Genomic DNA, 26,578 nt, shown 5'->3' with positions numbered 1-26,578 from the left:
TGCTCAGAGGCACGGCTACCACGGACGAGTTCCAGGTGCGGGACGGCTTGCTCCTACGCAAAGGGGCTGTCTATGTACCAGGAGACGACCTTCGCGCCAAGGTACTGCAACAGTTGCACGACGCACCCACGGCCGGTCACTTTGGCACAGAGAAAACGATGGAATTAGTCGCGAGAGACTTCTGGTGGCCCAGGCTTAGAGGAGAGGTCGCGGACTACGTCGCGAGGTGCGACACCTGCCAGAGGGCCAAGCCGGTACACAGACCACCGGCGGGACTGTTAGAACCGCTGCAAACACCGTTTGAACCGTGGGAGAGGGTGGCCCTGGACTTTGTGACGGATTTACCCAGCTCGAGAGGCAAGACAGCTGTGCTAGTGGTGGTGGACTTGTTCACCAAGATGGCACATTTCATTCCGTGTGCGAAGGTGGCCACGGCGGAACAAACCGCCAAACTGTTCATAGATCACGTGTTCAAAGTGCATGGCCTGCCACGGTCTATCCTGTCCGACCGCGGACGCCAGTTCATCTCGTCTTTCTGGCAGAAGCTGATGGGTTTTCTAAATGTCAAGGTCAATCTGGCATCAGCAAGACACCCGCAGACCAACGGGCAAGCAGAGAGGGTCAATGCCATCATGCAGCAGTACCTGAGATGCTATGCCAATCAACAGCCTGCGACGTGGGTGGATTACCTGCCGCTAGCCGAGTTCGCTTACAACAACACGAAGCACGTGTCCACAGGAGTGACGCCGTTCTTTGCCAACAATGGGAGGAATCCCAGAACCTTCCCGGGACTGGAGAGAGTGGGGGAGGGAGAACCACAGACGGCGGACGCGTTCGCGTCAGAGCTGCAGGCGGTCCACGATCAACTCAGACGGCAGCTGGAGCTAGCTAAGCACGCCTACAAGGTGCAAGCTGACAAGCACAGGCGGGTTGGCGAAGTGATCCAAGTGGGAGACTGGGTCTGGTTGGCAGCCCACGCAGTGCCGACCAGGTCGCTTGCCAAGAAGAAGTTGGGGCACAAGCAGATCGGTCCGTACCAAGTCGAAGCGCAGATCAACCCGGTAGCCTTCCGACTGGCGCTGCCGGAGGGTTCCAGAATGCATCCGGTGTTCCACAGGTCGGTGCTCACTCCCTACAAGGCACCTCACAGGTTCCAGGAGCCAGGGACGGCGCCAAGTCCGCTCCGGGAACGGACGGAGAGGCGGGAGGTGAAGCACCAGGACCGCATCAACGAGGTCACGGAGATTTTGGACTCCAGATGGGGGGAAGAGGGAGTCGAATACCTCTTAGCCAGAGAGGGCACCCGGGCCAGCGCCAATAGCTGGGTACCAGACTACGCTTTGGAGGAACCCCTGCTCAAGGACGAGTTTCATGCCCTCTTCCCACACAAACCCATGCCAGCGAGCTTCTTCGACGACTGGTTGTTCACACCCACACTTTCTTCCAGCACGTTCCATGGATTCGACTCAGAAGGGGAACCCGCACGGAGCACCCGTTCCCCAGAAGGTTCACCGGCAGGTTCGGCATCAGGCAACTCGTATTGGTGGGACGATCGACCAGAGGAGCAATGGCGCAGGACGTGGCTGGAGATGCCAGGTCGAGCGACCGACGCAGAGACTGACATGGACGTGTTCGGGGAGGACCTCGGGTTCGAGCACGGCGGTACAGAGATGGAAGAGCAACAAGTCAACGTCGACGACCGCGAGGGGGAAGACTCGGAGGTCTTCAGTTGGCGGCCACCCAAGGGGAGCGACCTGTATCCAGCATTCCCTCCCATGATGATGGAGCGCCCAGCACCCACACCTGACAGCGGGGAGGGGGGAAGGGGGGGCTTCGAGGGGGGGATGGATGTCAGGGGTTCAGAAGCAGAGACGCAGAGAAGGGTGGAAACAGAGAGCGAGGGGGAGGAAGCCGAAGGGAGAATGAGTGATGATGACGACCCGAGATCTCCAAGCCTAAGCAGTGAGTCAGAGGACTCCCAAAAGGGAGCCCCAGTGAGCAGAGCAAGGGGGGGATCCGGGGGGACACCCCAGGAGGAAGGGAACAGAGGAGATTCAGAGAGCAGCAGCTGGAAGTCGGGACCCACGCTCATAACTGAGGGCGGCAGCAGCTGGAAGTCGGGACCCACGCTCAAGACTGAGAGCAGCAGGGAGGAAGGTAGCCAGGCATCGGGTTCCGGAGGCTGTCAGCAGGAGGGAGGGCACGAGTCAGGGGTGGTCACGCCCTCCTCAGAGAGCGAGGCAACGGTTAAGAGGAAAGTAGAGAGTTGGGCGCGCGCGCCAAGTTCAAATGCAGCGGAAGCTGGAGCAGTAAGCAGCCCGGAGAGTGAGCCAGGTCCTAAAGCCCGCCGCAAGGAGGCAGAAGGATCAGGGGGGTCAGCGTCAGAGGAGAGTAGAAGGGAGGAGGCCCAGGGGGGCAGAAGGACCCAGAGACGTAGGGAGAGGCGAAGGAGGTGGAGCAAGGCTAGGGTATTAAGCTGGTGTGCAAGAGGCGGGGACTCAGACGGGTCTTCGCCGACCTAGAGCAGAAGGTGTAGAGCTGCACGCTGCAGTTCGGAAATGAAACCTGTAACTCAATAAAGACTCTTTTAAAGTGGACGCTGTGTGGCGTGGTCCTATGTGAGCTGGGACCTGGTAGCAGCTCTGACACGCTTGGTTGTAAAAACAGCAAAAAATTCAATAACTATGGTCTATTTTTTAAAAAAATAATAATTAAAGTTTTTTAAAAACAACAACGACCTTAATTTCATTTTAAGTGGGTGAAAACATTTTGCAATGTATTGTTTTGCTCTCATTTGCTTTTTAGGCCAGAGACATACATTGACAAGGTGAAATCCAGGGACAAGCCATCTTATCTCATTTCACGAACTGTGGGAACACAGACGGATTACCGGGATGGCGAAGCTCAGACAGATCCCTACAGCCCTGAATATGTGGTGCCTCCAGGTTCCATCCCTGAGCTCCTGACCCTTGTCACGCTGACCTGGGGTGAGTTGAGCAAAGGACTGATAACCATACAGTGGTACCTCGGGTTACAGACGCTTCAGGTTACATACGCTTCAGGTTACAGACTCCGCTAACCCAGAAATAGTGCTTCAGGTTAAGAACTTTGCTTCAGGATGAGAACAGAAATCGCACGGCGGTGCGGCAGCAGCAGGAGGCCCCATTAGCTAAAGTGGTGTTTCAGGTTAAGAACAGTTTCAGGTTAAGAACGGACCTCTGAAACGAATTAAGTACTTAACCTGAGGTACCACTGTATGAGGGTTCTTTCCGACTTGCATGAAGCAAAGACACAATTTCCTGACTGTTAGAAGATGGGTTTGCTCCCACATTCCACAGGCGAAATGGACCCAGTTCCCTGATCTCTTACCAGAGCATTTGAGTGAGTGATAAATTCCTCAGTTAGGCTCAGCAGATTTTTAGCAGTTCTAGTAATGCAGAAAAAGCTAAATCTTTTGCACTGTACATTGATTTTAACTTGTTAATAATGTCAGGTTTCTTATTCCTGCCTGTGCTAGTGGCTAAAGGAAGATTAGTACTTTGTCCCACCGATTGGCTGGCGTGGTGAATGATGACTCCCGGGATACCCAAGTCCCGCGGGGCTGAGCTAGCCCCGCGAGGATGTAGGTGGGGCATGAGCCCGCAACCCCCCCCCCCGCTTATGTTGGGAGTGGCTCTATGGAACAACAACGTTCTTTATATCAGAGTTAGCATTAAACAATTTACAACCCAGAGTTAATGCCTAATTAGAAAGCCTGACTGAATAAAATGTTTTCATCTGGCGCCAGATTCAAAGTCTATCAAAGCAGCAGCAGTACAGAAGGGCAGCAGAAAGTGCAAATTGCATTTGTCTTAATTAACATTACAGCAGCAGAAAACATGCTCACATCTTCTGTTATCCCAGCTACGTACAAGCGATGGCCAAGCAGCCTCTCTAGTTTACTGGCCAAGTTCTGCCAGAGAAACCTGAGTCTTATCATGATTACTGTAATGAGAGCATCTGCAGTTTAGTCACCGGCTTTTGGCCACCTCAGAAGTGTATGTGTTTTTCATACTTCCGTTTAGGCAGCTTTGTGCATTGTGGTTTATAAATCCTATCACATTCGTAAAAAATAAGCTATACACTCTTCTTGTTTCCTGCCCTTTGAAGGACGGGGCCTTCCAGCAACCCAAGCAGAAGTGGAAGTGATTGAACGAGCCCGAGAGAAACGTGCCTGGGAGGCAACGCTCCCCCCGCTCAGCGATGCTACACAGATTGCAAAGCGGCGGAGGATGATGGAGGAAATGGAGAGGAAAGAGTGGGCCTTCCGGGAAGTAGAAATAGAGGAGTAAGTCTTTCATTTTTACCTTCCTGTTTTCGTAGCCCAGAAACTGAGGTCCAGCGCCGAGGGCCTTCTGGCAGTTCCCTCATTGTGAGAAGTGAGGTTACAGGGAACCAGGCAGAGGGCCTTCTCGGTGGTGGCACCAACCCTCCCATCAGATGCCGAGGAAATAAACAACTATCTGACATTTAGAAGACATCTGAGGGAAACCCTGTTTAGGGAAGTTTTTAATGTTTGATGTTTTATCGTGTTTTTAATATTCTGTTGGGAGTCGCCCAGAGTGGCTGGGGAAGCCCAGCCAGATGGGCGGGGCATAAATAATAAATTATTATTAGTATCATCATCATCATCATTATCATCATCGTATCCATGATGGAGAAGTTAATGGTCCTCCATGGGCAGGTGTCCCTAGAGTTTAGTTTCCAAACTGGGCCATAGTTAGTGGTATATAGTTGATTTAGATTCTTTGTCACCATGAACCCTAGAGACCTAAGTTTGGTATGGCGTACCAGGATTTGAAAACCCTCATTATCCTAGACTGTTCCCCCAGTGGGTTCTTTAAAAACATCATATCTGATTTGCCAAAATTAAATTTCAGGCCTGCCACCTCTTGAAAGGACCTCATAGGCTCTTGACAACCAGCTGCTACTTTTTAATTAGCGGGAAATGTTTGTGGGCGTGGCCACCAAACATAGCTGGCAGGCTGCATTTATTTTATTGGGTCATTGGTTCTGCAAGCCATTATAAAAGGTGCATGATAAAAATATGCACTGGATATTTGGAACAAAAAAAGAGAAACATTTATTATAGGTAAATCATCTAAATCAGGCTTCCTCAACCTCGGCCCTCCAGATGTTTTTGGCCTACAACTCCCATGATCCCTAGCTAGCAGGATCAGTGGTCAGGGATGATGGGAATTGTAGTCTCAAAACATCTGGAGGGCCGAGGATGAGGAAGTCTGATCTAAGCAAGGATGGCAGTAGTGTTTGAGATCTGTTGAAGCCTCTTCTTTTCCTATTCTTTTTTTGAAGATTGCAAGAAGTTAGACTGGAACTCTTAAAGGCTCTGCTGAGGAAAAGGGAAGAGAACCGCAATGAACTGATGGTCACTCGCTTGGATGCTCACTGGTTTAACCTCATGCAAGAAAAAGAAGAAAAAATTAAAAAAATTCAGCATGAACATATAAAAGGTAAAGGAAATGGTAATGGAGCAGAAAGTCTATACCACTGCCTGCTTTCCCAAGCTATGGAAAGCGGATACAGATTTTCATTTAGATGTGCCTCTTGTCTGAAATTCCTTCTCAGCAATCCGAAGACTGATAGCCAAGGGGAAAAATGTGGAAAGAAAACTGGATAAAAGAAATGTCATCAGGGACTACACTGAATTTGATTCACAGCCTTATGCTCCTCTATCAAGAATTGGCTACTTTCCAGACAACAGAGCCGACCGTTTCATAGTGAAGAACCCCTTTCTCAACACCTATCAAGGTCAGTCATGCTAAGGAAATCTTCCAGTCCATTTTCCCTTTTCCTGGACACATGTAAGCTACAAAGGACATGCAGACTTCATCTCCTTTCTGTTCAGGGGAAGGTCAGTTTCATGTGCTCTGTTGTAATCTCTGTGCCTGATAAGGCCACATTGGCTCAAAGTGAGTCATTCTCTTTCATCACCATTCCAATTTCTCTGCTCTTCCTCCACTTCCGCTTCCGCTTCCGCCCCAATGCTTGCATTCTCTCTTTCCTAGGATTACTTGAGCTGGAGGCATCTCTGCCTGACTCGGTCACTCAGCCCCGAACTGAAGCTCCCAAAAGGAACACCACCACTAAGGATGGGTTTATTAAACGGTCGGCGAGACTAGAACTGGAACTGGCACAGGTTTACCAGGTACAGTGAGGCCATTGCACTCTTCCTACCTGGAATCTGTCTCTTGCTTTGCTTCCTGAATACCAGCTTTAGGCCATTCTAGGCAAGAAAACTGTGTGCTGAGGCACAGGCGCCATCTTGGCTGTCAAGGCTGTGGGAATGTTGTGGAAAGTAGGAGAGGATATATTGATTAAATATTATCCCTCCTCACTCAAGCTAGTGAGCAAGGAGCAGAGCACATTTCGTTGCACATTGCTGGAAGCAAGTTGATGGATTCATGAGAATCATTTAAGTTAAGCAATCCAGTCTGGCTTGTCCAGACTGGATTGTTCCTAGTAAATTTCCCCTTTATTTCCCTCTTAAAAATAAGAACAACACGGCAGTCTTCTTTAAAAGTTTACTTACATTCAGTTCATAGTAGTATCCTGAAGGCAGGCTTTATCTTGTAGTTACAGTTACCGTATTTTTCGCCCCATAAGACGCACCGGCCCATAAGACGCACCTAGATTTTTGGGGGGGAAATAAAGGAAAAAAATTTTATTTCCCCCCCAGGTGCGCTGCGCTGCACCAGGAGCTTGGGGCGTGCGGAGCTCAGCGCGCCCCAAGCTTCTGCGTGCCGGCAAGGTCTCCGCTAGCGTGGGAGAGCCGGGCGCCTCTCCCAGGGCTAGCGGACCCCTGCGCTAATCCAGAAGCTTGGGGCAAGCTGAGGTCAGCGCGCCCCAAGCTTCTGCGTGCCGGCAAGCAGTCCACTGCCGCCCCAAGCCTCGCGCACCGGGCAGGAGGTCCCACCGGGTGCGCGAGGCTTGGGGCGGCAGCGGACTGCTTCCGCGCACCTAGAAGCTTGGGGCGTGCTGAGCTCAGCGCGCCCCAGGCTTCTAGGTGCGCGCAAGCAGTCTGCTGCCGCCCCAAGCCTCGCGCACCCGGTGGGACCTCCTGCCGGGTGCGCGAAGCTTGCAGACACTCGCCCGAAGCAGGGGGAGCCCTCCAGAGGGCTCCCCGTGCTTCGGGCGACAGGCTGCCGCCCCAAGCCTCGCGCACCCGGTGGGACCTCCTGCCGGGCGTGCGAGGCTTGCAGGCATTCGCCCCATAAGACGCACCCCGATTTCCCCTTCATTTTTGGAGGGGAAAAAGTGCGTCTTATGGGGCGAAAAATACGGTACATTTGTAGAGAAAAGAAGTCTGAGCTAGGCCTGTAAGGATAAGCCATGTGCGTCCGAAAGGAGAAAATGGAAAAAGGCGAAAAGAGGAAGATGGCTGTGTCACTAGCCCTTTGGTAGGGTCTGCTAGGGTCGCACCCATCTACCTGGTCACACACGGGGAGGAGGCTCCAGAGCGAGTATGACAAGAATGCCTTCCTGTCTGGAGCAACATTCCAGTGTGTGTCTACTCTAGGCAACAGGAATTGTATTTGACTGCTTCAGTCATGATACATCCCACAAAGGCACCCACAAAATTTTTACTGTCAGTGCCTGGCCGGGCGACCAGACGTGTTGTGTGCTGCGACAGGGCGCTCCATCTGCCCTCCCACTGCGGCAGCAACATGTGACATCATCCAGGTGCGTCACACACACACACGGCCCCCACAATGCTGGGTGGAACCTGGCGTGCCTGTGCTGAGGAGAAACCGTATCATCTATTTTTAGAGGTTGCAGGCTGCGATTCAACTTCTGTTGATCCTTTTACCTTCATACCATCCTTCTTCATTCTCTTCTCCTTCCCAGCCTCCCCTCAGTATCCCATTACTTTCTAGCAGATTGGGAAAATACGTGAAATGAATAGTGCCAATGTAAAACATGGACCAGGTGTTGTAAATGTTTTGTACAACTGCAACAGTCTTTGGGGTGAATTAAGAAAAGAAGAATAGTGAAGAGATGCTCTTCAGTTCACTTAGGCCTAGTTCCTCCGATGCTACTAACTTCTTTTCCAGATATTGCAAGACAGAAAGAAAAAGGTTAAGGAGCCGCATAAACCACTTCGTTTCCTTGAGAAGATATCCAAGATCCCCGCTCGTCCTCCCACTCCAACACTGGAAGTGCCTTCACTGGTAGGTGGACTATTTCTGACACTCTGAAGGGCCTTGGCTGCAGTTTTGGTGTGGGTGGAGAAAGATCAGAAAAGGCAACAGGTAGAAATAATGACAGGCAGACAAGGGTCAGAGACAAGAGCGGAATCAGACCAGGCAGAAGATCAAGTTCCAAGGCACAATAGAGGGTTGGAGAGCTCAGAATCAAGTGGTAGGTCAAAGGCAGGCAGGGGCACAACCTGACAAGGTGATGGTGGTCCGGGAAGGAAGGAGAGAAAGTGACTTGCACCCGAGTGCTTGCTCTCCGTCCTCCCTGAGCTGGGCAGCAGCACTGGAGTGGGGAAGTGGGACATTCTGGGATCAAATCAGAAGCTGGGGTGGCTTCTGTAAGTCCGGGATGTCCCAGGAAAGTTGAGACACTTGAAGGATATGCTAGAGTCTTCCTGATCTCCTGATCCTCTCAGGATCCTAAGCATCCTTAGAGTAGATTTGTGCTTTAAAAATCTGAATGCCCCAATCTTTCCATTGCTGTGCTTCCCTTCTCCCCCCCCCCCCCCATATCTGTAAACCAACTAGGCTGGTATACGGGGATTAAAGCCAATAAATGTGAGCCACATTCGCAGAAATCTAGGTAATATTCTGCAGCTGATTCAGCGATGTCCTTTCCTGAGTGTCGTCCTTCAACAAAGCAGTTGGCAATGGCAAACTCTTCTTGTCTTTGGCAGATTGAAGAAGAGAGAGAGCTGGCTGTGATTACACTGCAGAGCTTAATCCGAGGCAGAGCTATCCAGAATATGGTATTCTCTTGGTTTTTCTTTTCTTTTCTTGAGCCTCTAGGGGCAGATTAAAAACAAAATAATGAGAGAAAGGTGCGGATAGGCCAGCACAAGAATCTTGGAGGAAAGGAGAAATTGGGGCGTGTGGGGTGGGTGGCTGCACTGGGAGAAGAGTTGGGGTGGATCTTTAATAAATATGTAAGAAGGGACGCGGGTGGCGCTGTGGGTTAAACCACGGAGCCTAGGACTTGCGGATCAGAAGGTTGGCGGTTCGAATCCCCGCGACGGGGTGAGCTGTTGCTCGGTCCCTGCTCCTGCCAACCTAGCAGTTCGAAAGCACGCCAGTGCAAGTAGATAAATAGGTAACACTCCGACGGGAAGGTAAATGGCGTTTCCGTGCGCTGCTCTGGTTCGCCAGAAGCGGCTTAGTCCTGCTGGCCACATGACCTGGAAGCTGTACGCCGGCTCCCTTGGCCAATAAAGTGAGATGAGCACCGCAACCCCAGAGTCGGCCACGACTGGACCTAATGGTCAGGGGTCCCTTTACCCTTTACCTTTAAGTAAGCCTGCAGTCCAGGGGGGAGGAGAAATAAGAAGACAGCTCAACCATCCTCCTTTATTTTGTTTTGGAATGATGATATTTCTTCCCCCAAGCAAGATGTACCTTCTTTGGGCTAGATTCAAGTGGGTTTTTAAGTTATTCAGCTGCCTTGCTGGGCTTTAGAGAAAATGAATCCCTTGACCTCACATATCTATTTAGGACACACTTGAGTCAGTTACTAGGGAGAAAATCATTATAAATAGAAGAGGCGCCTGGTTGGATCAGGCTGATGACCCACCTGTTCCAGCGTCCTGTCCTTACAGTGGTCAGCCAGTGCCTCTGAGAAGCCTAGAAGCGGGAGCTGAGGGCAGCAGCCCTCTTCCTGCTTCCCTTCTGGGGATATTTCCCATAGCTGTATTGATAAAGACCACCAATGTGCCTTTGCCTAGTGTCAGGCCTGGACACCCCTTGTCTGAACACCAGGATCTCCTTTCCTGGTTTATTTCTCACAGTCAAGATCAGGATCCCCCCCCCCCCCACGTCTCTGGAGTGGATAATCAAAGTGTGGGAATTAATGGTTCTGCAAAAATTAACTTGTCAAATACACGAAAAGCAAGTGTGATTCCTTTCCCAATATATTGTTTCCTTTCTTTAAAGACATTGTGACTCTGAAGGGGAAACAGAACACGCCCCATAAATTCAGATTTGTTTCCCTGTCTTGACAAGCATAGCCTGGTTTTTTAACATAGTTGTTTCTCAACCTGGAGAAATGATTCTCTTATGAGGGAGTAGGTGGCTATATTTATGTTTTATTTGTATTTTACTTGTTCTGTTTGTTTATAAAACCGTGTAAAAACTGGGGTAATTTATATTTTAAAAAATGAGATGACAACAATAAAGTTTGGTGGGAGAGAACATTCAGCGAAGCTGCATCTTCATTCCTTCCTTCCCTCTGACTTCCTGACAGATGTTTGAAGGGAAGGAAAAGCGACTGGAACTGATCCGCGAGTTGCGCACCACTCATGCGCTTCAGGAGGACGGGCAACTGTTGAAGAAGGCGGAGAAGCAAGTGACCTTGGCCCTGCAGAGGCAACGGGATCTGCATGAACACAAGGTTTGGCCATAAACATAGAGGCAGTGGACCAGTATCTTGTTTAAAGTCTTTCCCTTCTGTCTCCTACAACAATGTGTGCAACAGAAGCTTATGATGGAAGATGGCATTTGGTCATTTGAGGGAGGAATATAATCTCGTAGTGCGTGCTTTGTTCAAGATAGGGCTTACTCGGAGTTTTGTATGCGAGTGTTACACAGAGGAACAAGATGGCTGGGTTAGCCAGTCATTGGAGTCATCACGTTAGGCAACTCACGCCGACTGAGGAGGTAGCTGTTAGGTGGCTTTGCAGCTAGTTGCCTGACCAAACCCAAAGAGCGCTCATTAAAGGTTCCTCATCATCTTCGAAAAAAGTGACAAGTGGTTCGCTGCAGGTTCTCTCCTGGGCCCATTGTTGTTCAGCATCTTTCTAAACAACTTGGATGAAGGAATTGAGGGGTTGCTCATCAAATTTGCAGTTGACGCCAAACTGGGAGGGGTAGCTAATGCTGTAGAAGGCAGAACCGGGTTTCAAAACGACCTTAGCAGATTGGAGAACTGGGCTCAAGCCAACAAAATGAATTTCACCAGGGACAAATGTCTAGTTTCTGCACTTGGGCAGAAATAACTAGCTGCACAAATGTAAGATGGGGGACACCTGGCTTGCCAGGGGTACATGTGAAATGGATCCCTTCTTCCTTTGGGGGTTCTCCAGCTGTTTGCTCCCACCATTCCTGTGTCCAACCAGTCCATGACCCCGGCCCTGCGGGTGTAGTTGGACTCCCAACTCCCATCAGCTCCAAACCACCAACTAGTGTGGGAATTGCAGCCCTGCAACACCTGGAGGGGCACCCCGTTGCCTATCTCAGGGCAGCAGCAGCAGCAGCAGCACACTATTCCAGATTGCTTTCACGTCTCTGGAAATAGCGTGCATAATCTTTTCAAGGCTGGGTTCTGATGCTCAGGCCTGGCGCTCATTTCCTGTGGAAAAAGTAACTCCTTTTATATAAGGGAGAATAATTCTTCCGCGTTGCATTTAGATGTCTCTCATGGAAAAGCACTTGGCTCGGGTGGAAGGAAGAGCCCTCTCCAACATGCTAGACTTCCTCTCCAAAGAGCTGATTCGGCTCCAGGACGAACGGAGGATCCACGCTTTTGCTATGCTTGCCGAGAGGCAACGCCGAATTCGGGAAGCTGAGGAGAGCGGCCGCCGGCAAGTGGAGGAGCGGCGCAGGCGTGAGGAAGATGAGATCTTTAGACAGGTATGGGGGGGGGGACCTGCAGTCCCAGTCATGGGGCTTGAAGTTTGTCCTGATACCTGCACAGTAAGTAAACTGAGTCAAGTGTGCTATCCCTGTGGGAATTATTTGTAGAGGACTGCTTCTGCAGGGTAAGAGGGAGCTAGACTGCTGTGGGGATGTGCAGGCCTCTCACAGTCAAGGGAGCATAAATAGCATACTTTTTATCATCGTGTTTCATCCCAGTATTTGACATGGACCCATGAACCCACCCGGACCCTGAGGTCACCTTCTGAGGCCCTTCTTCATGTGCCTCCTCCTCGAGAGGTCCAGAGGGTGGCAACACGAGAACGGGGCCTTCTCTGCAGTGGCTCCCTGTCTGTGGAATGCTCTCCCCCCCAGGGAAGTTCGCCTGGCGCCTTCATTATACTCCTTTAAGCACCAGGCAAAAATGTTCCTTTTTAACCAGGCCTTTGGTTGACCTGATTGACACCCTTTTAAAATGTGGCTCTTTTTTGAGGGGGAGGGTGTTATTGTTTTTATTTTATATACAGTGGTACCTCTGGTTGCGAACGGGATCTGTTCCAGAGGCCCGTTCGCAACCTGAAAAGAACACAACTTGCGTCTGCGCATTTGCACACGCATGGGTCATGATTCGCCGCTTCTGTGCATGTGTGAGCGGCAAAACCCGGAAGTAACCCGTTCCGGTACTTCCGGGTCAGAAGCAAATGTAACATGAGGTATGACTTTATTGTGATCTTTTCTGTGAACCTCCGGGTATAGGGCGGTATATAAATTCAATAAATGATCATAATGATAATGTCTAGATTCTGTCACAGAGTACCCATTCCATACTTTGGAGTAAACTCTGACCATTCTGCGCACCTGACAGCTGATCCTTTGGCTGAACGTATATGTGCTAAACTAAATCTGCAGATAGAAAACTTAGTCACGCAAACGCAAAAGCGAGCTTGGTGTTATTGATTCTTATATCTCACCCTTCCTCCCAGCTTGGGTTGGCTGGCAATGATCATTAGGCCAAGTGAGGCCAAGTCTTCAGGTGGCAGATGCTCTGGGAGGGGAGCCGCAGGGGAAGAAGCTGCCAGCTGACTCCTTCTGAGCCTCTCCCCGCAACATCTTCCTCTCTGGGAGGACAGAACTGGGGAAGCCACACAGCCTCTCCGAAGGCCCCGAACCTGGTCTGCCACCTCACGTGCAGAGGAGGAGCCTATCCCATTGCGTATCTTGAAGTGAGCTTGTGTGTGTTGGAAACGAAGAACCACCACCATCTTGGCCTCAGGTAGCAAATGTATTGGACTGGCTATAGGAAAACAATAGCGGGAATCGCATCAGTCCCTTCCACAATAGAGCCCTTTAGGGCTGGAGAGGTGATGCTTTCCCACAATAAATTGGAATTGTGATTAAAACTGTGATTCTACACAGCATTTAATCTAGTGGTATTTTAACTAGAAATGCCTCCCCCCTCCCCCCGCCAGCCAAGAGCTTCTGAAATGTATACTCAGAAGTAAGTTCCATTCAGCAGAGGTTACTGGCAACTTAAAAGTATATTGCTTGCCAGTCAGCTGTTCTTGTTGCTTCCGGTTGATCCTGGGGCTGGCAGATTTTTGAGAAATTTATCATTGAACAGCCTGTTAATTGACACATGTCAATTTATTTGGGGTGCGGCACCAACTAAAAAGGGGAAGAGATCGGTAGCTGAAGAATCAATCCCCTACCCCTCCAAGAAATAAGATGAAATGAGGCAGTTCAGAAAAAGGCTATTTAATGGGAAATTACACACTAATCCACCAGCCAGAATCAATAAAACAGGTGCAGCCAGCAAAGCGAATGTGTTTCATTTAAAGGTACAAGATGTGAAAAGCCTTCATAGCCCCCCCCCCCGCGCCCCCTTTGGACAGGGACCTAATACAATTGCATTGCATGATTTAAAAGTCACTGCAAATCTTTTTTTAGGGGGGTTGCAAGATAGGGGGCATAAAATGCAGAAAATACTGGAAGTCTACAATTTGGAAACATCATTTGAACGCCCTGTAAAATGGCATACAAAGGTGCTAGTGTGGAAGCACCCGACCTATAAATGATTAGTGCTCCCTCATCATATGAGATGGTGCTCAGAAGGGAATTCTGCTGGGGGCCATTTCCAGGTTGTTAAGGTGCACCAGAGTACAGTTGACTCCTACCTGGAAGATGTCATCCTGGACAGCATGGAGACTACGGCTGACGAACAAGCTAGAGAAGAGATCCAAAGAGTGGCTGTGGAAATCAACGACATCGCTTATGAAATGGAAACACGGTATAGATTCTCAAGGGAACAGCAGTATATATCGCAATATAGAGTATTGTGGCACCTTAAAGTCTTAACCATTTTTGTGCAGGTTCGTATCCTGCCGACTACATGCAAAGTGTAATATTTTGGTTCCCTGCGGATTGCTCAGTGGGTAGATTTTATTGTGGCATAAAGGTTTGTGGACTAGAGCCCCTTTGGCCAATAAAGTGCACTTCATAAAAGTGTATGTCACAGTAAATCTGTTGTTCTTTGAGGTGCCACAAGACACTCTCCTGATGTTGTTGCAACAGCCTAATTCCGCTATCTGTGTGAGATGCTGTGACACTTAAAGCCAAGCAGCTGCTAAAAAAAAAAAGATTTGAAAGGGCCATCTAACCTAGGAAGAAACTAGATTCAAAAAGTATTTCACTGTGAGTGTGATGTGAACAGCAGTTCTCTGTGCCCACCTGTGGTTTTTGTACCATATTGCAAACTTTTAAAGTTTGTGTATATTCCTTTGTACAGAGTTGGGCATGTAGCTCGTATATATTTTATTATATATTTTTCACACCAGCGAGATGCCTCTCCTTCCTCCATTTGCCCCGGATCCTGCATTGCTCCTGTTTCCTGAAAGATAGAGAGCAACTGCAGGTCCTCCCCTTCCCCTGGAGTAGCGCCCATCCTGATCATGGTGTGGAAGTGAGGCATTACCCCGCTCCTGTCAGATCTGGTCTTGCGCCCCTTCCCATCATGTAGGAAGTGTCCTCACTGACAGAACGGGCACAAATATTACTGTTCCTCATTTTTTTAAAAAAAACCACAACCCTCCTGATGTGAAACAAAAAAGAGCGGAGGAATTGGGATGAGAGATGAAATGAAGATAATGACAAAAATATAACCTTTTGTACAAATGATCTCCTCTTTAGTCGAACACACCTTCAGTCTGAAGAAATTGTGGCCGAGCTGGTTTATAGTTTCCTGATCCCCGAAGTGAGGAAAATGGCCATCAAGGAGAAAGGTAGGAAGTGTGAACAGCTTGTTTATCTCCCGAGATTACTTATGTCTTAAAAGGGGATGCGGGTGGCGCTGTGGTCTAAACCACCGAGTCTCTTGGGCTTATCGATCAGAAGGGTGGCGGTTCAAATCCCCGCAACAGAGTGAGTTCCCGTTGCTCTGTCTCAGCTTCTGCCAACCTAGCAGTTTGAAAGCATGCCAGTGCAAGTAGATAAATAGGTACCACTGTGGCAGGAAGGTAAACGGCATTTCCGTGCACTCTGGTTTCCGTCACGGTGTCCCATTGTGCCAGAAGCGGTTTAGTCATGCTGGCCAAATGACCCGGAAAGCTGTCTGTGTACCAACGCCGGCTCCCTTGGCCTGAAAGCGAGATGAGCACCACAACCCCATAGTTGCCTTTGACTGGACTTAACCGTCCAGGGGGCCTTTACCTTTGTGTCTTACCATAAATTTTGGATATGGTTTTTTTCCTTTTAAAAGAAGAGGCTCAGAATTTTATTTGTGTGTCACAGGAGTCTCTCAAAGGGTGGGCTTGGCAAGCCACCTGAGTCTCTGCTGGTGATGTTAGCAGCTCTTGCTTTCCAGGGTTTCCCTTTGTTTTGGAAGACCGTGGCTGACTTAGCTGAGCGGAGGCTGGCCCCTTGGTCGGGAAGTTTCTCTTGCACATCTGTCTCCTGCCGAGTTAAGAGAATGATGTGGGAGATAAGGGAGCCCGATTCACCATTCTCACTGTTGGCCTGCCTTGGATCTACCACTTTCTCCTGCACAGTGAGACAGTCCCAGAGAAAGCACATTCACGCAGCTCATCAGATCATTCATGGGACTACAGAGACGACTGTGGAACAGCTCTTTGAGCTCCAACAGGCCACTGGTGTCGAACTTTCTCAGCTAGCAATCCCGAGTGCAGATCTGCCTCCTGCAGCAGCTGAAGAACAAGGCGCTCCTGAGCCCCACGAGCCGCATGAGCCGCAGATTCCAGACAGTCAAACAGAGCCTGAAATGCCACCTGAAGGTGATGGTAAAGACCCCTCAGGCAGTGAAGAAACGGAAAAGAAATAAGGTATGCTTAGAACTGTGTTCCTTCCCAGTCCTGCTCATGAGGCATCATGGTCCCACCAATGCACAAGAAGGCCCATCCTGGGGCTTTTGGGGGGGGGCAGGGGAAGGTTGGTTTCAGGGAAGCTTTGGCCTTTGTAGCCGTCACTTGAATTGCTTGCTTTTCTCTGTTCCATCAGTTAGCAAGCAGAGTGGATGTACCTGCAGCAAAGTTGGGGGGTGAGGGGTGGGGGCTTTTGTTGGTGGTTGCCGATACTTGCCTGGGAATTTTTTTCTTGCCCGTTTTCAGAGTGATGCTTCCATATGTCTCTTCTCTGCCTCCCCCCCCCCCCCAATTTGGTCAAAGAACTTTTTCGTTTCTTGCCCAGGGCTCCAGTGAAGTCTCAGAAATTCTGAAATAGTGTGGAAAACAGTTGTCCTTTGAATGGATACGTAGCCTGTTTCTATGCACGTTGGCTCAGTCCTACTGTGGTCAATGGCGCTTACTTGCAGGAAAGAATGGAAAGGATTACTTGTCATTACATAGCTAATATGAAGCTTACCCTCGGGTTGGATTTTTAACAGATTTTGTGAGAACTATTTGATCAGGGTTACAGATATGTTTCCAAGTGAATTCAGCTGTTGTAAGTTGAGTATTTTTTATTAAGTTCGAGTTTGTATGTCTCTTGTGTGAACCGATAGTGTCTAATTGGGCCATAAATCTGATGTTTATAGTATTACAGTGGACCCTCTGGATACGAACTTAATTTGTTCCAGGGGTCCGTTCGCATCCCAAAAATTTCATAGAGGCGCACTTCTGCACATGCGCGCGGCATGATTGAGCGCTTCTGCGCAAGCGGCGAAACCTGGAAGTATACACTTCTGGGTTTGCCATGGCCGGCTTAACCCGAAGATTCTGTATCCAGAGGGATACGTAAGTAGAGGTACAACTGAATAGGGATTCTTTAGGAGAAATCGGATGAAGTTTCATTAATGAGGTGTTTTCATGTTTAAGACCCATTATGCAAACTCTTGCACATTGTTTCATAATGGTGTGTATTTTTTACGAGTTTTACAATTCTCATTCTTCATTGCTGATGGTTTGTATATCTTGCTTTTCTAGTTGCCCCTGAGGAGCCAGCAAAAGGCTTGAAGCACCTTGGACTAATATTCACCTCAGAGGTCTTCCCCCCATTTTTTGCATTGTGCCCTTTCTTTCTAAAACATCTTTGTCTTTACCATATCAAACAAACCGAGAGCAACAGCAGAATAATTTTTTTAATATTTTCATAGACTGCAGCGTTAAAATCTTGAAATCCAATTGGCAGCAAGAAAAATAAGAGTTTTGCAAGAAAAGCAGAACAATTAGAGATACTTCAAAAAACATACATTTGCCACCCCGAAGCTTAGGGTTAGGGCTGGGTTTTTTTTGCAGCTGTGGGGAAAAGACAGCACACAGGAGAGTTTGGAAGTCTTGTATCTTCTCATCATAGAATAAATCACACCCAGCTACCAAAACTCTGGGACTAGAGGGAAGGTCTTGCAGAGAAGCCCTACAACCTCTCTTTGTCTCCTCTTCAAGTTCCAGCAGCCTTGGAAAGACCTGGGCAAAGGAAACCAGAGAGAGACAAGCAAGTAAGGACTCTGCAGAAGGAGGGATGTTCTTGTGAAAGACAGAACAGGAATAGGGCACACAAGAAGAGACGGAGTAGAAGAAGTCAGGGCTGGAACATATTGCTGGCCTGTCATCTTCCAGCTTTGGTCCAAGGAATGGCTGGGTTGGCACTGGGACAGTGGCTCATAGGACAGGGGCCATTTCCTGAAGAGAGGGCATAGGAAGGTAAGGCTAGTCCAAGGTCCTAGGCATGGCCAGCTCAGGGTTTCAGGGCACAAGGCGCAGCAAAAAGGAGCTTGTGGAAAGCTCACAATGGGCATCGCTTGCCATGACACACTCAGGGACAACTGCTGAAACGTCAAGGCTTTCTGAAGGTAGGCTGGCTGGCACTTGAACCTCCCCCACCTTGGGCTGTCTGTTCTTTTCAGGGACCATCACCTTGTTCTAGAACCACGGACTGCTGTGCATTGAGGGATGAAATTGAGTGTCCTTTGGGTTGGAGGAGTCCACACCTTTTGGCCTAGATGGTCTACAAACAAGGAGTAACACCTCCTCCTAATGCCTCTGTTCTCCAAATCTGCCTGTGAGCCAGATGGAGGATATGGGCAGAGAACGCAACAGTTGTGGGAGAGCCAGGGCAAACAGGAGCGGGGTCGGGGTGGGAAGGTTAAGCGATAGGGAGAAAATCAGAAGCAATGGAGGGGTGGCTGCCACCTCCCTCCCAACAAGGACTCTTGTTATTGGCTGTCTAAGAACTGAAAATGGGAAGTGCCCGCCTCCCAGGATGACATCAACCGTCTTCCCACAACTTCTGCTCTGCTCTGCCCCAACCTGGCTGTCGCTTGTACGATTAATAAAAATGAAGAGGAGTCTTTTTTGCAATATATTTTTTTTAATTTATTGAAGCAGTAGTCACATGACCTTGCATCTAGCCTTTTAGTATAGTAACAGAATAGATCTGACCAGTCATTCGGCTTGAAAAAGAAATTTTCTTTTGCGCAAACAGACATCACATTGAATACATACATTATCCAGGACTGAAACCCAGCTCAGAGATAGCAACGTGCCGATTTGTTGGAGGAACAGCCCCACAAGACATGGTTATTATAAACTCTTCACACCATCACCAGATTGACTCAGGGGCTCAAAGAAAGGAAGTGCATGATAGTATGTCTCAGCACATCTTGCAGATAAAGTAGGGTCATCTAGGATGATAACTGTCCAAGGGTTCCTCTTCCTTTCCATCAAATCAAATGGTTTGGTGGAAGACAGAAGCTGTTATCTCTTGCAAAAGTATCACAGATTAATACAGACCATTTAAGAAAACATGCTAGCTCCCTGTGTTTATTATATAAAGAGTCAAACCCCCCTTGTTGGGCGGGGTGAGGAACAGTTCTGGAAAAAGGTGAATAGGAGCAGAAGAAGAAGAAGAGACTTTTAATGGAGGTGGGATACAGAAAAGTTCAAGAGTTTTGAAATAAAGACCACACACTTTGTATTTTTAAATTTCATGTCCAGGCTAACCTACTTTTTATTTAATGCAAATTACAGTACCAGTTAACTATTTCCGAACCAAGTCACACAGAACAAAATGTATTTACAAAGGAGCAGAAGGGAGGAGGCAAAATAATAAAACATTAAGCATACTCTCCACAAAAAAGTTTATATTTAAAATGAAAAAATTAATCAGTCACAGAGGCATTCAAGTAGTAATAATGTTATACATGTTTTGCTTCTTCTTTGAATCAAGACAGCTTTGTACGTGTATGCAATAGTTTGTATACAACCCACAGTCCATTATATATAGATTTTAGATTTTCTGCTTTTAAGATGGAAGTGATCACGGTAATTGTGTGCACAAGCCCAAGTGATCTATCAGCAACATAGTAACAAACGCAAATTTTACAGGCAAGCATATTATTTATATATATAAACGTTCATTTATATATATAAATTCTTTTTTTCCCCAAAAAAACCCAAGAACAAACAACACAAGGAAGGAAAATATGTATCTCAAGCTAACCCTTTAGGTACAAGTCTTTATTTCGCCTTTTCATTTTGCTTTTATTGCCTTGTCACAAATGAAGCAAGGAATTAGCCTCTATAGAAATACTGGGAATTCAAAGGCTTTCTGATGTATACACCTGGCAAATGTAGGTCCTGGGTTACATACTAAACTGTGCTTTTCATGACTGGCTTTGACCTCTAGTGGCTGGGAGTTACAATGGATAATAGTTTATTGGTAGCATTTCTTAAGAAGCATTACTAATCTGGGAACATTTCAAATTAACACTAATTACGGACATTCACCATCACTTGGCTTATTTATAAAAAGAAGTATATGCTCAAGTATCAGCTTAGATGACTTCAGAGTAATCTTTGTTGATTCCACACACCCCTTTGTTTAAAGGAAGGGACTTCAAAATTAAGAGAGTGTCTTGATTGACTTTCAGCTGGGGACACAGAATATTCTTAATGCCATCTCAGGGACATGCACAGTTGCAATGCAGACAAAGGATAGATCAAGAGACCATTAAGGTACTTCATTTAAAAACAAGCCACAAAAACAGACTTCTGAGTGGAGTGTCAGAAACAAAATGCTATCACTGACCTTTGTGTCACCAGAAAAAGTGCAGCCTCTGCCTTACTGGAATGAACACAAGATGATGATGACAAAAAGACAAGAAGCCAAAAACAAAACAGCAACCTTTGGTTTGATAAAAAGTTCAGCATTTTGCCACCGAAGAAGAGAATCTCACGTGGAATACTAACAAGGTCAAACACACAAGTGAGCAGAGTTTTCAAAGCAAGGCCTTTGTGCTGGGCACAGAAATTAAGGTCAACTTCAAAATGACTTTCATAAGAAAATAAAACTTCAGGGTGAGAGGGAGGGCAAGTGATAATCTACAACTACAGACTCTCAATACCACAGATTAATCTCTGGCCAAAAAAAGCAGAAAGGATGTGTGAGTGAGTGAGACCCCAATTCTTCCACCCCACTGCTGCCCCCACCCCCATTCCATGACAGCTTCTTTGCAAAGCCCTATTTTGCCTCTACAGAAACAAAGACTAAACTAAAGCTCCTAGCTAGAAGCTGTTGTCTACAAGTAACTCTGGACAAACGTACTGGGAAAAGACGAGCAAAATGTAAACTTGCCACTTAGATGCCAAGATAGCAAACGTAAAATGAAACCGGTCACTGCTATTGTGGGCAAGGGAGAGAAACTTTTAAACGCCTACGAACAAAGCCATGGTTTGAAGTAAAAATAAAAAATAAAAATTGAATGAATTTTCTTTTTAATTATACTACTGACATGAAATAACTCAAAGAAGGGAAACAAAGATTTCCATGTGTGAGACATCTGGTACAAAAAAGGAATAAAATAAAATAAAAAAAATTATGGAAGCAAAGGCACTCCAAACTATATAGATATACTATACATCGCTAGAGTTATTGTTACAATAATACAGGCCGGTTATCTACTGTACAGAGTTAAAACTATATGGCTTTAAAAAGCTCGTCTACATTTTGTCTGATTATTAAAACAGATTTAACTGCCCTGAATGGTAACGTTTTGCTCATTAACAGCAGTTCCTGGGTCCACATATTTACATACAAAGCAATACAACTCAAAATTTTAAGAACAACTAATGTACAAACTTGAATTTGGTGAGGAGCTTTTGTCTTGTTTATTTACAAAAATGGTATTGAAACACCTGGATCTAGATTTGTATAAAATTTTGTCTGCAGTCCCGCCATGATCCTCGAGAAAATAAAACCATCAGGATCTCAGTTTACACATACACACACACATACACACACAAAACAATTTTTTTAAAAAATAATTAACGCTTTTCATTCTTCTTCCCTGCTAGCGCCAAACTAACAGAAAGTAATGCAAATCCTAAGACACCGTCTCTCTCCTGAGCCCAGACTGTCCTGCTCTCCTGACTGCAAACTGAGTTTTCTCTCTGTCATCCTCCTGCTTGTTCAAGTGTCTCAAGAGCTCTGATCGCGAGGGCTATAAATCAACATGGAAGACACCTAGAGACTCCTTTCCTGCGGCAAGAACCCCTTCCGGGCCTTATTCACCAGAGGCTCATTTACAGAAAACTGGAGTGTTTAAACAAATATGGGTTCCACACCCATTCCCCTTGAAGCTATTTTAATAACCATGGATCTGAACTCTCTGTTCATCCTTTTTTGAGACAGCCCCACAGCTCCCTCCTTGACAAGCACCTTTAATCAGATTAGACTCTCAGACCCAGCTTCATAAACTGTTGCCTTCCGGTGGCTGCATCTGCATAATGCTGTCTTTCCCCCCCCGGGCCAAATCAGCAAATCATGTTTCAAAAGATTCAACAATGAAATAAACTCTCACAAGCACCAAGATGACTGAGATTCATTTGAATGAGTGTAAGGCTAGGTGAGCACATCTCTCAATCCAAGTGGAAAGCTAGACGTAAAGAGCCTCGTCTCGGCTGCTCCGGCAGCAATGGCATTCCTTCTCGCAACTTCCCTAACGCCTTCCAAGAAGTATTGCTTTCGCTTCAAAAACAGAGAGACTTGACTTTTTGCCACTACAAAATAACCCAGAACACAGACACTAGAAACAGGCATTTCTGCTTCAGTCAGACCAATTATAGATTAAAAAATAAAAAGCAGCACTGTATCTATGTATATATTTATAATATATATATATATGTATATGTATATGTGCATATATACACACACACTTAGCTTTCTATAAGTCAGCAAGAGCAAGTAAACTGATTTGTCTACTCATTAATATACTACCATTGTGAAAGCGTCACAACAGCAACCGTGGAAGATCAATAAATAAAGATTAGAAAGAAGGAAGCTTTTTAAAAAAAGGTGAAATTAAATACAAATTCTAGATTTGGATTTTTGAATCACCTAAAAATAATGTGTCGATTTGAAAGCTCTAATTGCAATGGAGGTTTACGTCCATTCACGTTATAAACCCTGCAATTGTTTTCCTGTTTGCTTCTTTGAGAAAGAAGCCAGTTTAGAGTTTAAAAAAGAAGGGGGGCGAGGTGCCGAAGTCCCTCTCCACTGGCTTCCTGTCTGTTTTCTGCACCTGGAGGGAGGGTCCACTTGCTCCCACCTGTTGAAGAATGCAAGTGACGGACTATGGGCTCTTTTGTGCTTTACAGAACCTTTAATGTTCAGGGATCTTTAAGGCAGGTGAATGAGCATTTTTCATTCAAGCCGATAGTCTGTGTGTGTATATGTAACATACATATCTGCAGAATTCTCCAATGCTAGAACGGAATTTAAGATCAAGATTTGCCCTTAAGCTTTATTCCTACAGCAATCGCCCCACCCCTCCCCTCCCCTGGCTTTGGCAATTCAGTGTATTTTAGACCTCACATTTTCCTTCCTCCTCATCCCAACTCAAAGATAGTTAAGGTATCCTGTGTATGTTATGCGCGGTGAGCAACTCCTGCTAAGCTCCCGACCAAATTCAAGTTGTGCACTACACCAAAAGTTGAAACTTCACTTAAAAATACAAGGCTTTAAAAAAGGAGCTTCAGCAGAATGAGGGTTCTCCTTTCTGTTGTGGGAGGGCATGAGATAAGATTCCTGATTCTAAAGTACACAACAGCAATTGTTTGAAATTAGAAGATTGTCATGGGAGAGACATTGGTGTCTTCTATTGCTCCACTTCCCCTCTTCCCACCCACCTCTTCCCCTGCCCCAAAGGGCCCGCAGAGTGAGCACACAATGAAACTGGTTTGAATTTCTATTTTACAAGGTTAAATAAGAACAACAATAATAATAAAAAAATCGAACACTATAATGAACAGGGTTTTTCCCCTCTTTTTAAATTTTCTTTCCAAATGTGACCAGCGTTGCTGAGCAAGACTCAAAATTACTGGCGATTGTTCCTGTACAGGTTGCTGCTTGTGACCAGTTCAGGTGGAGTTGGAGGCTGATGCTGAAGCTACATTATTGGTCTGAACTCGATCTCCTGCATTGGCATCTGCAAAGACCGCAAAAGAAAGCAAAGACACGGGTTAAATATTGGAAACTTGCTGCTTGCGGGCAGGCAGGCCTCTTAAGGCAGCTGTGGCAAAGGGAGAGACCCCTGAATGTCAGCGAGAAATTGGGCACTTTTTAAAAGGGCCTGTTTGGTACCTGGAAAACAAGAGAGTCCTCTTCTGGAAGGAGAGTTACAAGCGTGTAGAAGAGCAGACATAAGCCTCACCTCAACCCCCAATGTTTGCTGGATCCTTTTCGAGATGAAGTCCCTGAACAAGGCTTCTGCTTCCACATAATCAGGAATCCTGGTAAGGGAGGGATCCTGATCCTGTGGAGACTTCCGATTTATTTGGTAGAACATGCACAACATGCGCGCGCCCCGACCTTCAGCTCTGCATGCAAAGGCCTGAGAAGAGCAGGTGGGCTGGGGGACATTGGGAGGGTGGTTTGCACTTTTAATCCTTGTGAGTTCCAGCAAACACAGAAAGGTGGCAAAGGCCTAGATCAGACTATTCGGTTCCACTACAGCTGGACATGCCCCAAAAGTCATGGCTCTGGGAAAGCGATAGCAGGGCCTGATGCCAAGAACAGGTTTCACGTGCCGCACACTGAAGGGTTGGGAAAGCAGAAAAAAAACATATCTGCCCCTTTTCTCGTGAACACAGGTCTGAGAAATCAAGAGGAACCAAGCAATACCAGAAGGCAAAGGTGGCAGCGTGTTACAGTGATGCCTGGCTATATCTGGGGCAGTTCCTCACATAAAACCCATGTGACTAATAAACTTTGGCCAATCACGGTTTTTTACCAAATAGCTGAGGTTTAGGCCTCACATACCCAACATCTTTTGAAAATAATTTACTGATGAACAGGTATTAAAACACTTGATTGACAAACAGACACAAATAAACAGGATGCTAAGAGGTGACCCTATTTGATTCTACAGAGTTAGAAAAGTATTGGGAGCCCACTCTGCTCCTTTTCCCCAACTCCTCTCCTGAATTCAGTAGACAATAAAAACAGGGTTCGGAAAAAAGAAATAAAAGATTGGTTATTTTTAAAGGCTGTCACAATTCCTATTAAAAGGTATAGGATACAGCTGCGTGATTTCCTGAGTCCACAATCAAACACAGCAAGAGGGAAAGGTTTCATGGTGCAAATCAAAGCAATTACAAAATTTTATATCAAAAAAAGAAAAATGTTGGACTGCAATAAATCGAGACACTCGCATAGACCTGTAGTATCTGATGTTTGTGAGTTGCTCTAGTTGGTAGCTATTGCTATCTGAAAAAAGTGGGAGAAGTAGCAATGCTGCGAAGTTTACTGTGATGGGGCTGCCAGGTACTTGGTGAGCCATCTTTACAGAAGACAATAGCTGTGTAAGCACCCCAATTCTCATTCTCATTCTCTGGTTGGTGCTGCTAAAAAGAAAGAAAGAAGGTGGACCTGATCTCTCCCTATTCCAGAGGAGTGGGGAATCCACTTTCTGCTGGAGGGTGTAGTTCTCCTAAAGTCTACTACTACAATGGGAAAGCTTTATTTTGCTTGAAACATACGCATTATGTGCTGGTGGAGCTCTGCTTTTGTTCTGCTAAACTGCAGTTGCAGAGAAGGGCTGCTCCCCCACTATTTAGCCAAGAAAAACCAAGCACTTCTGTACTTCACAAGTTCTGCTTGGCATTCACAAAACCTGCTGTCATTGCCGGAGTCTTTGGGAGAACTACATGACCAGCAGACATCTCCTTCTTTTCCTCTTCTAGCAACCAGGACAGCTCTTGCTGCTGCCACCACACTGGCTTTGGAGGGGCAGTTGGTCAAAGGGTTGAAGCACATGAATTCATATTTTGCTCAATAATGAATTAGTTTTGCTCACTGATTCCTGGATAAAGTATTTCTGAGACAATCTGATGTAAGCGAGAGCCATCTCTACCAAAAGGCTATCCATTAGATCAAACTAGAAAAATAATGGGGGGGGGGACCACTTTGTGTAATATAATTAAGTAGCTCTTTAACATTTTTAACAGTCATATAAATACCCAAGTAGGAAAAAAGGATGAGTCAATAAATGCAGAACACACTCATTAAACCAGACTCCACAGCCAGCTATAGATTACCAATACATTTTTCATTCTCTGATGAATCTATAATTGTCCCAACATACAATGGTATGCTCCTGAATGTTTGGGCAAAGGTTGGGTGTGCCATGAAGGGCTTGACTGTGCTATAGGGTTCCCCATAGGCAGTGACAGACCCCCGGGTATAGGGTGGTATAAAATTAATAATAATAATATGCAAATGAATGGTTGGGAATGCTCTTTAAGGTTCCCAATTATTTGCTGGCAGCTCCTGTGTGTCTGATGTCAGGTGCGGGGCAGGTGGGTGTGGTTTTGGGGAAACAGCCTTAAGTAGCTAAGTATTGAAGTTTGCAGAAGACACCAAAGCACAGAGGATGATAAAATTCCAAGCAACCAGAATGCACCAAAATGGCTCCGCTAAGCTGAACAAATAGTGAACAGAGTGGCAAGAAGTGTAAAATGGTGAACCACTGAAGCAAACAAATGCTTATTTCATATACATTTGGAACTAGTGCCTATTATCCAGGAAAGAGATGTTGGGACCACAGCAGCTAGTGCTATTAAAACTTGACTTGCTATGCATCAGCAGTGAAAAGGACAAACTGTTTGTTAGGATAAATAAAAAAATTCCTTCCTGTAGCACCTTAAAGACCAACTAAGTTAGTTCTTGGTATAAGCTTTCGTGTGCATGCACAC

The 26,578-nt window shown here is 46.6% G+C and overlaps 2 protein-coding genes across 4 annotated transcripts in view; one reads left to right on the top strand and one right to left on the bottom strand.

The window, feature by feature from the left end:
• Nucleotides 1–18,685, top strand: part of CFAP91 (cilia and flagella associated protein 91) — a 31,342-nt gene extending 12,657 nt beyond the window's left edge. For both annotated transcript variants that reach the window (XM_082206061.1, XM_082206060.1), the window contains exons 6-18: nucleotides 2,806–2,987; nucleotides 4,150–4,327; nucleotides 5,353–5,510; nucleotides 5,626–5,808; nucleotides 6,066–6,205; nucleotides 8,112–8,228; nucleotides 8,933–9,004; nucleotides 10,492–10,638; nucleotides 11,655–11,876; nucleotides 14,018–14,166; nucleotides 15,066–15,157; nucleotides 15,923–16,213; nucleotides 17,312–18,685. In XM_082206061.1, the coding sequence (XP_082062187.1) occupies nucleotides 2,806–2,987; nucleotides 4,150–4,327; nucleotides 5,353–5,510; nucleotides 5,626–5,808; nucleotides 6,066–6,205; nucleotides 8,112–8,228; nucleotides 8,933–9,004; nucleotides 10,492–10,638; nucleotides 11,655–11,876; nucleotides 14,018–14,166; nucleotides 15,066–15,157; nucleotides 15,923–16,212 (1,930 nt within the window). In that variant the 3' untranslated portion in view covers nucleotide 16,213; nucleotides 17,312–18,685. The remainder of the gene's footprint in view (nucleotides 1–2,805; nucleotides 2,988–4,149; nucleotides 4,328–5,352; nucleotides 5,511–5,625; nucleotides 5,809–6,065; nucleotides 6,206–8,111; nucleotides 8,229–8,932; nucleotides 9,005–10,491; nucleotides 10,639–11,654; nucleotides 11,877–14,017; nucleotides 14,167–15,065; nucleotides 15,158–15,922; nucleotides 16,214–17,311) is intronic.
• Nucleotides 18,676–26,578, bottom strand: part of GSK3B (glycogen synthase kinase 3 beta) — a 65,156-nt gene continuing 57,253 nt past the window's right edge. For both annotated transcript variants that reach the window (XM_082206111.1, XM_082206112.1), the window contains one exon: nucleotides 18,676–23,811. In XM_082206111.1, the coding sequence (XP_082062237.1) occupies nucleotides 23,744–23,811 (68 nt within the window). In that variant the 3' untranslated portion in view covers nucleotides 18,676–23,743. The remainder of the gene's footprint in view (nucleotides 23,812–26,578) is intronic.

This window comes from Podarcis vaucheri, assembly GCF_965113315.1.
Source record: "Podarcis vaucheri genome assembly, chromosome: 17".
Lineage (NCBI taxonomy): Eukaryota > Metazoa > Chordata > Lepidosauria > Squamata > Lacertidae > Podarcis > Podarcis vaucheri.
This window is presented reverse-complemented; position numbering and strand designations above follow the sequence as displayed.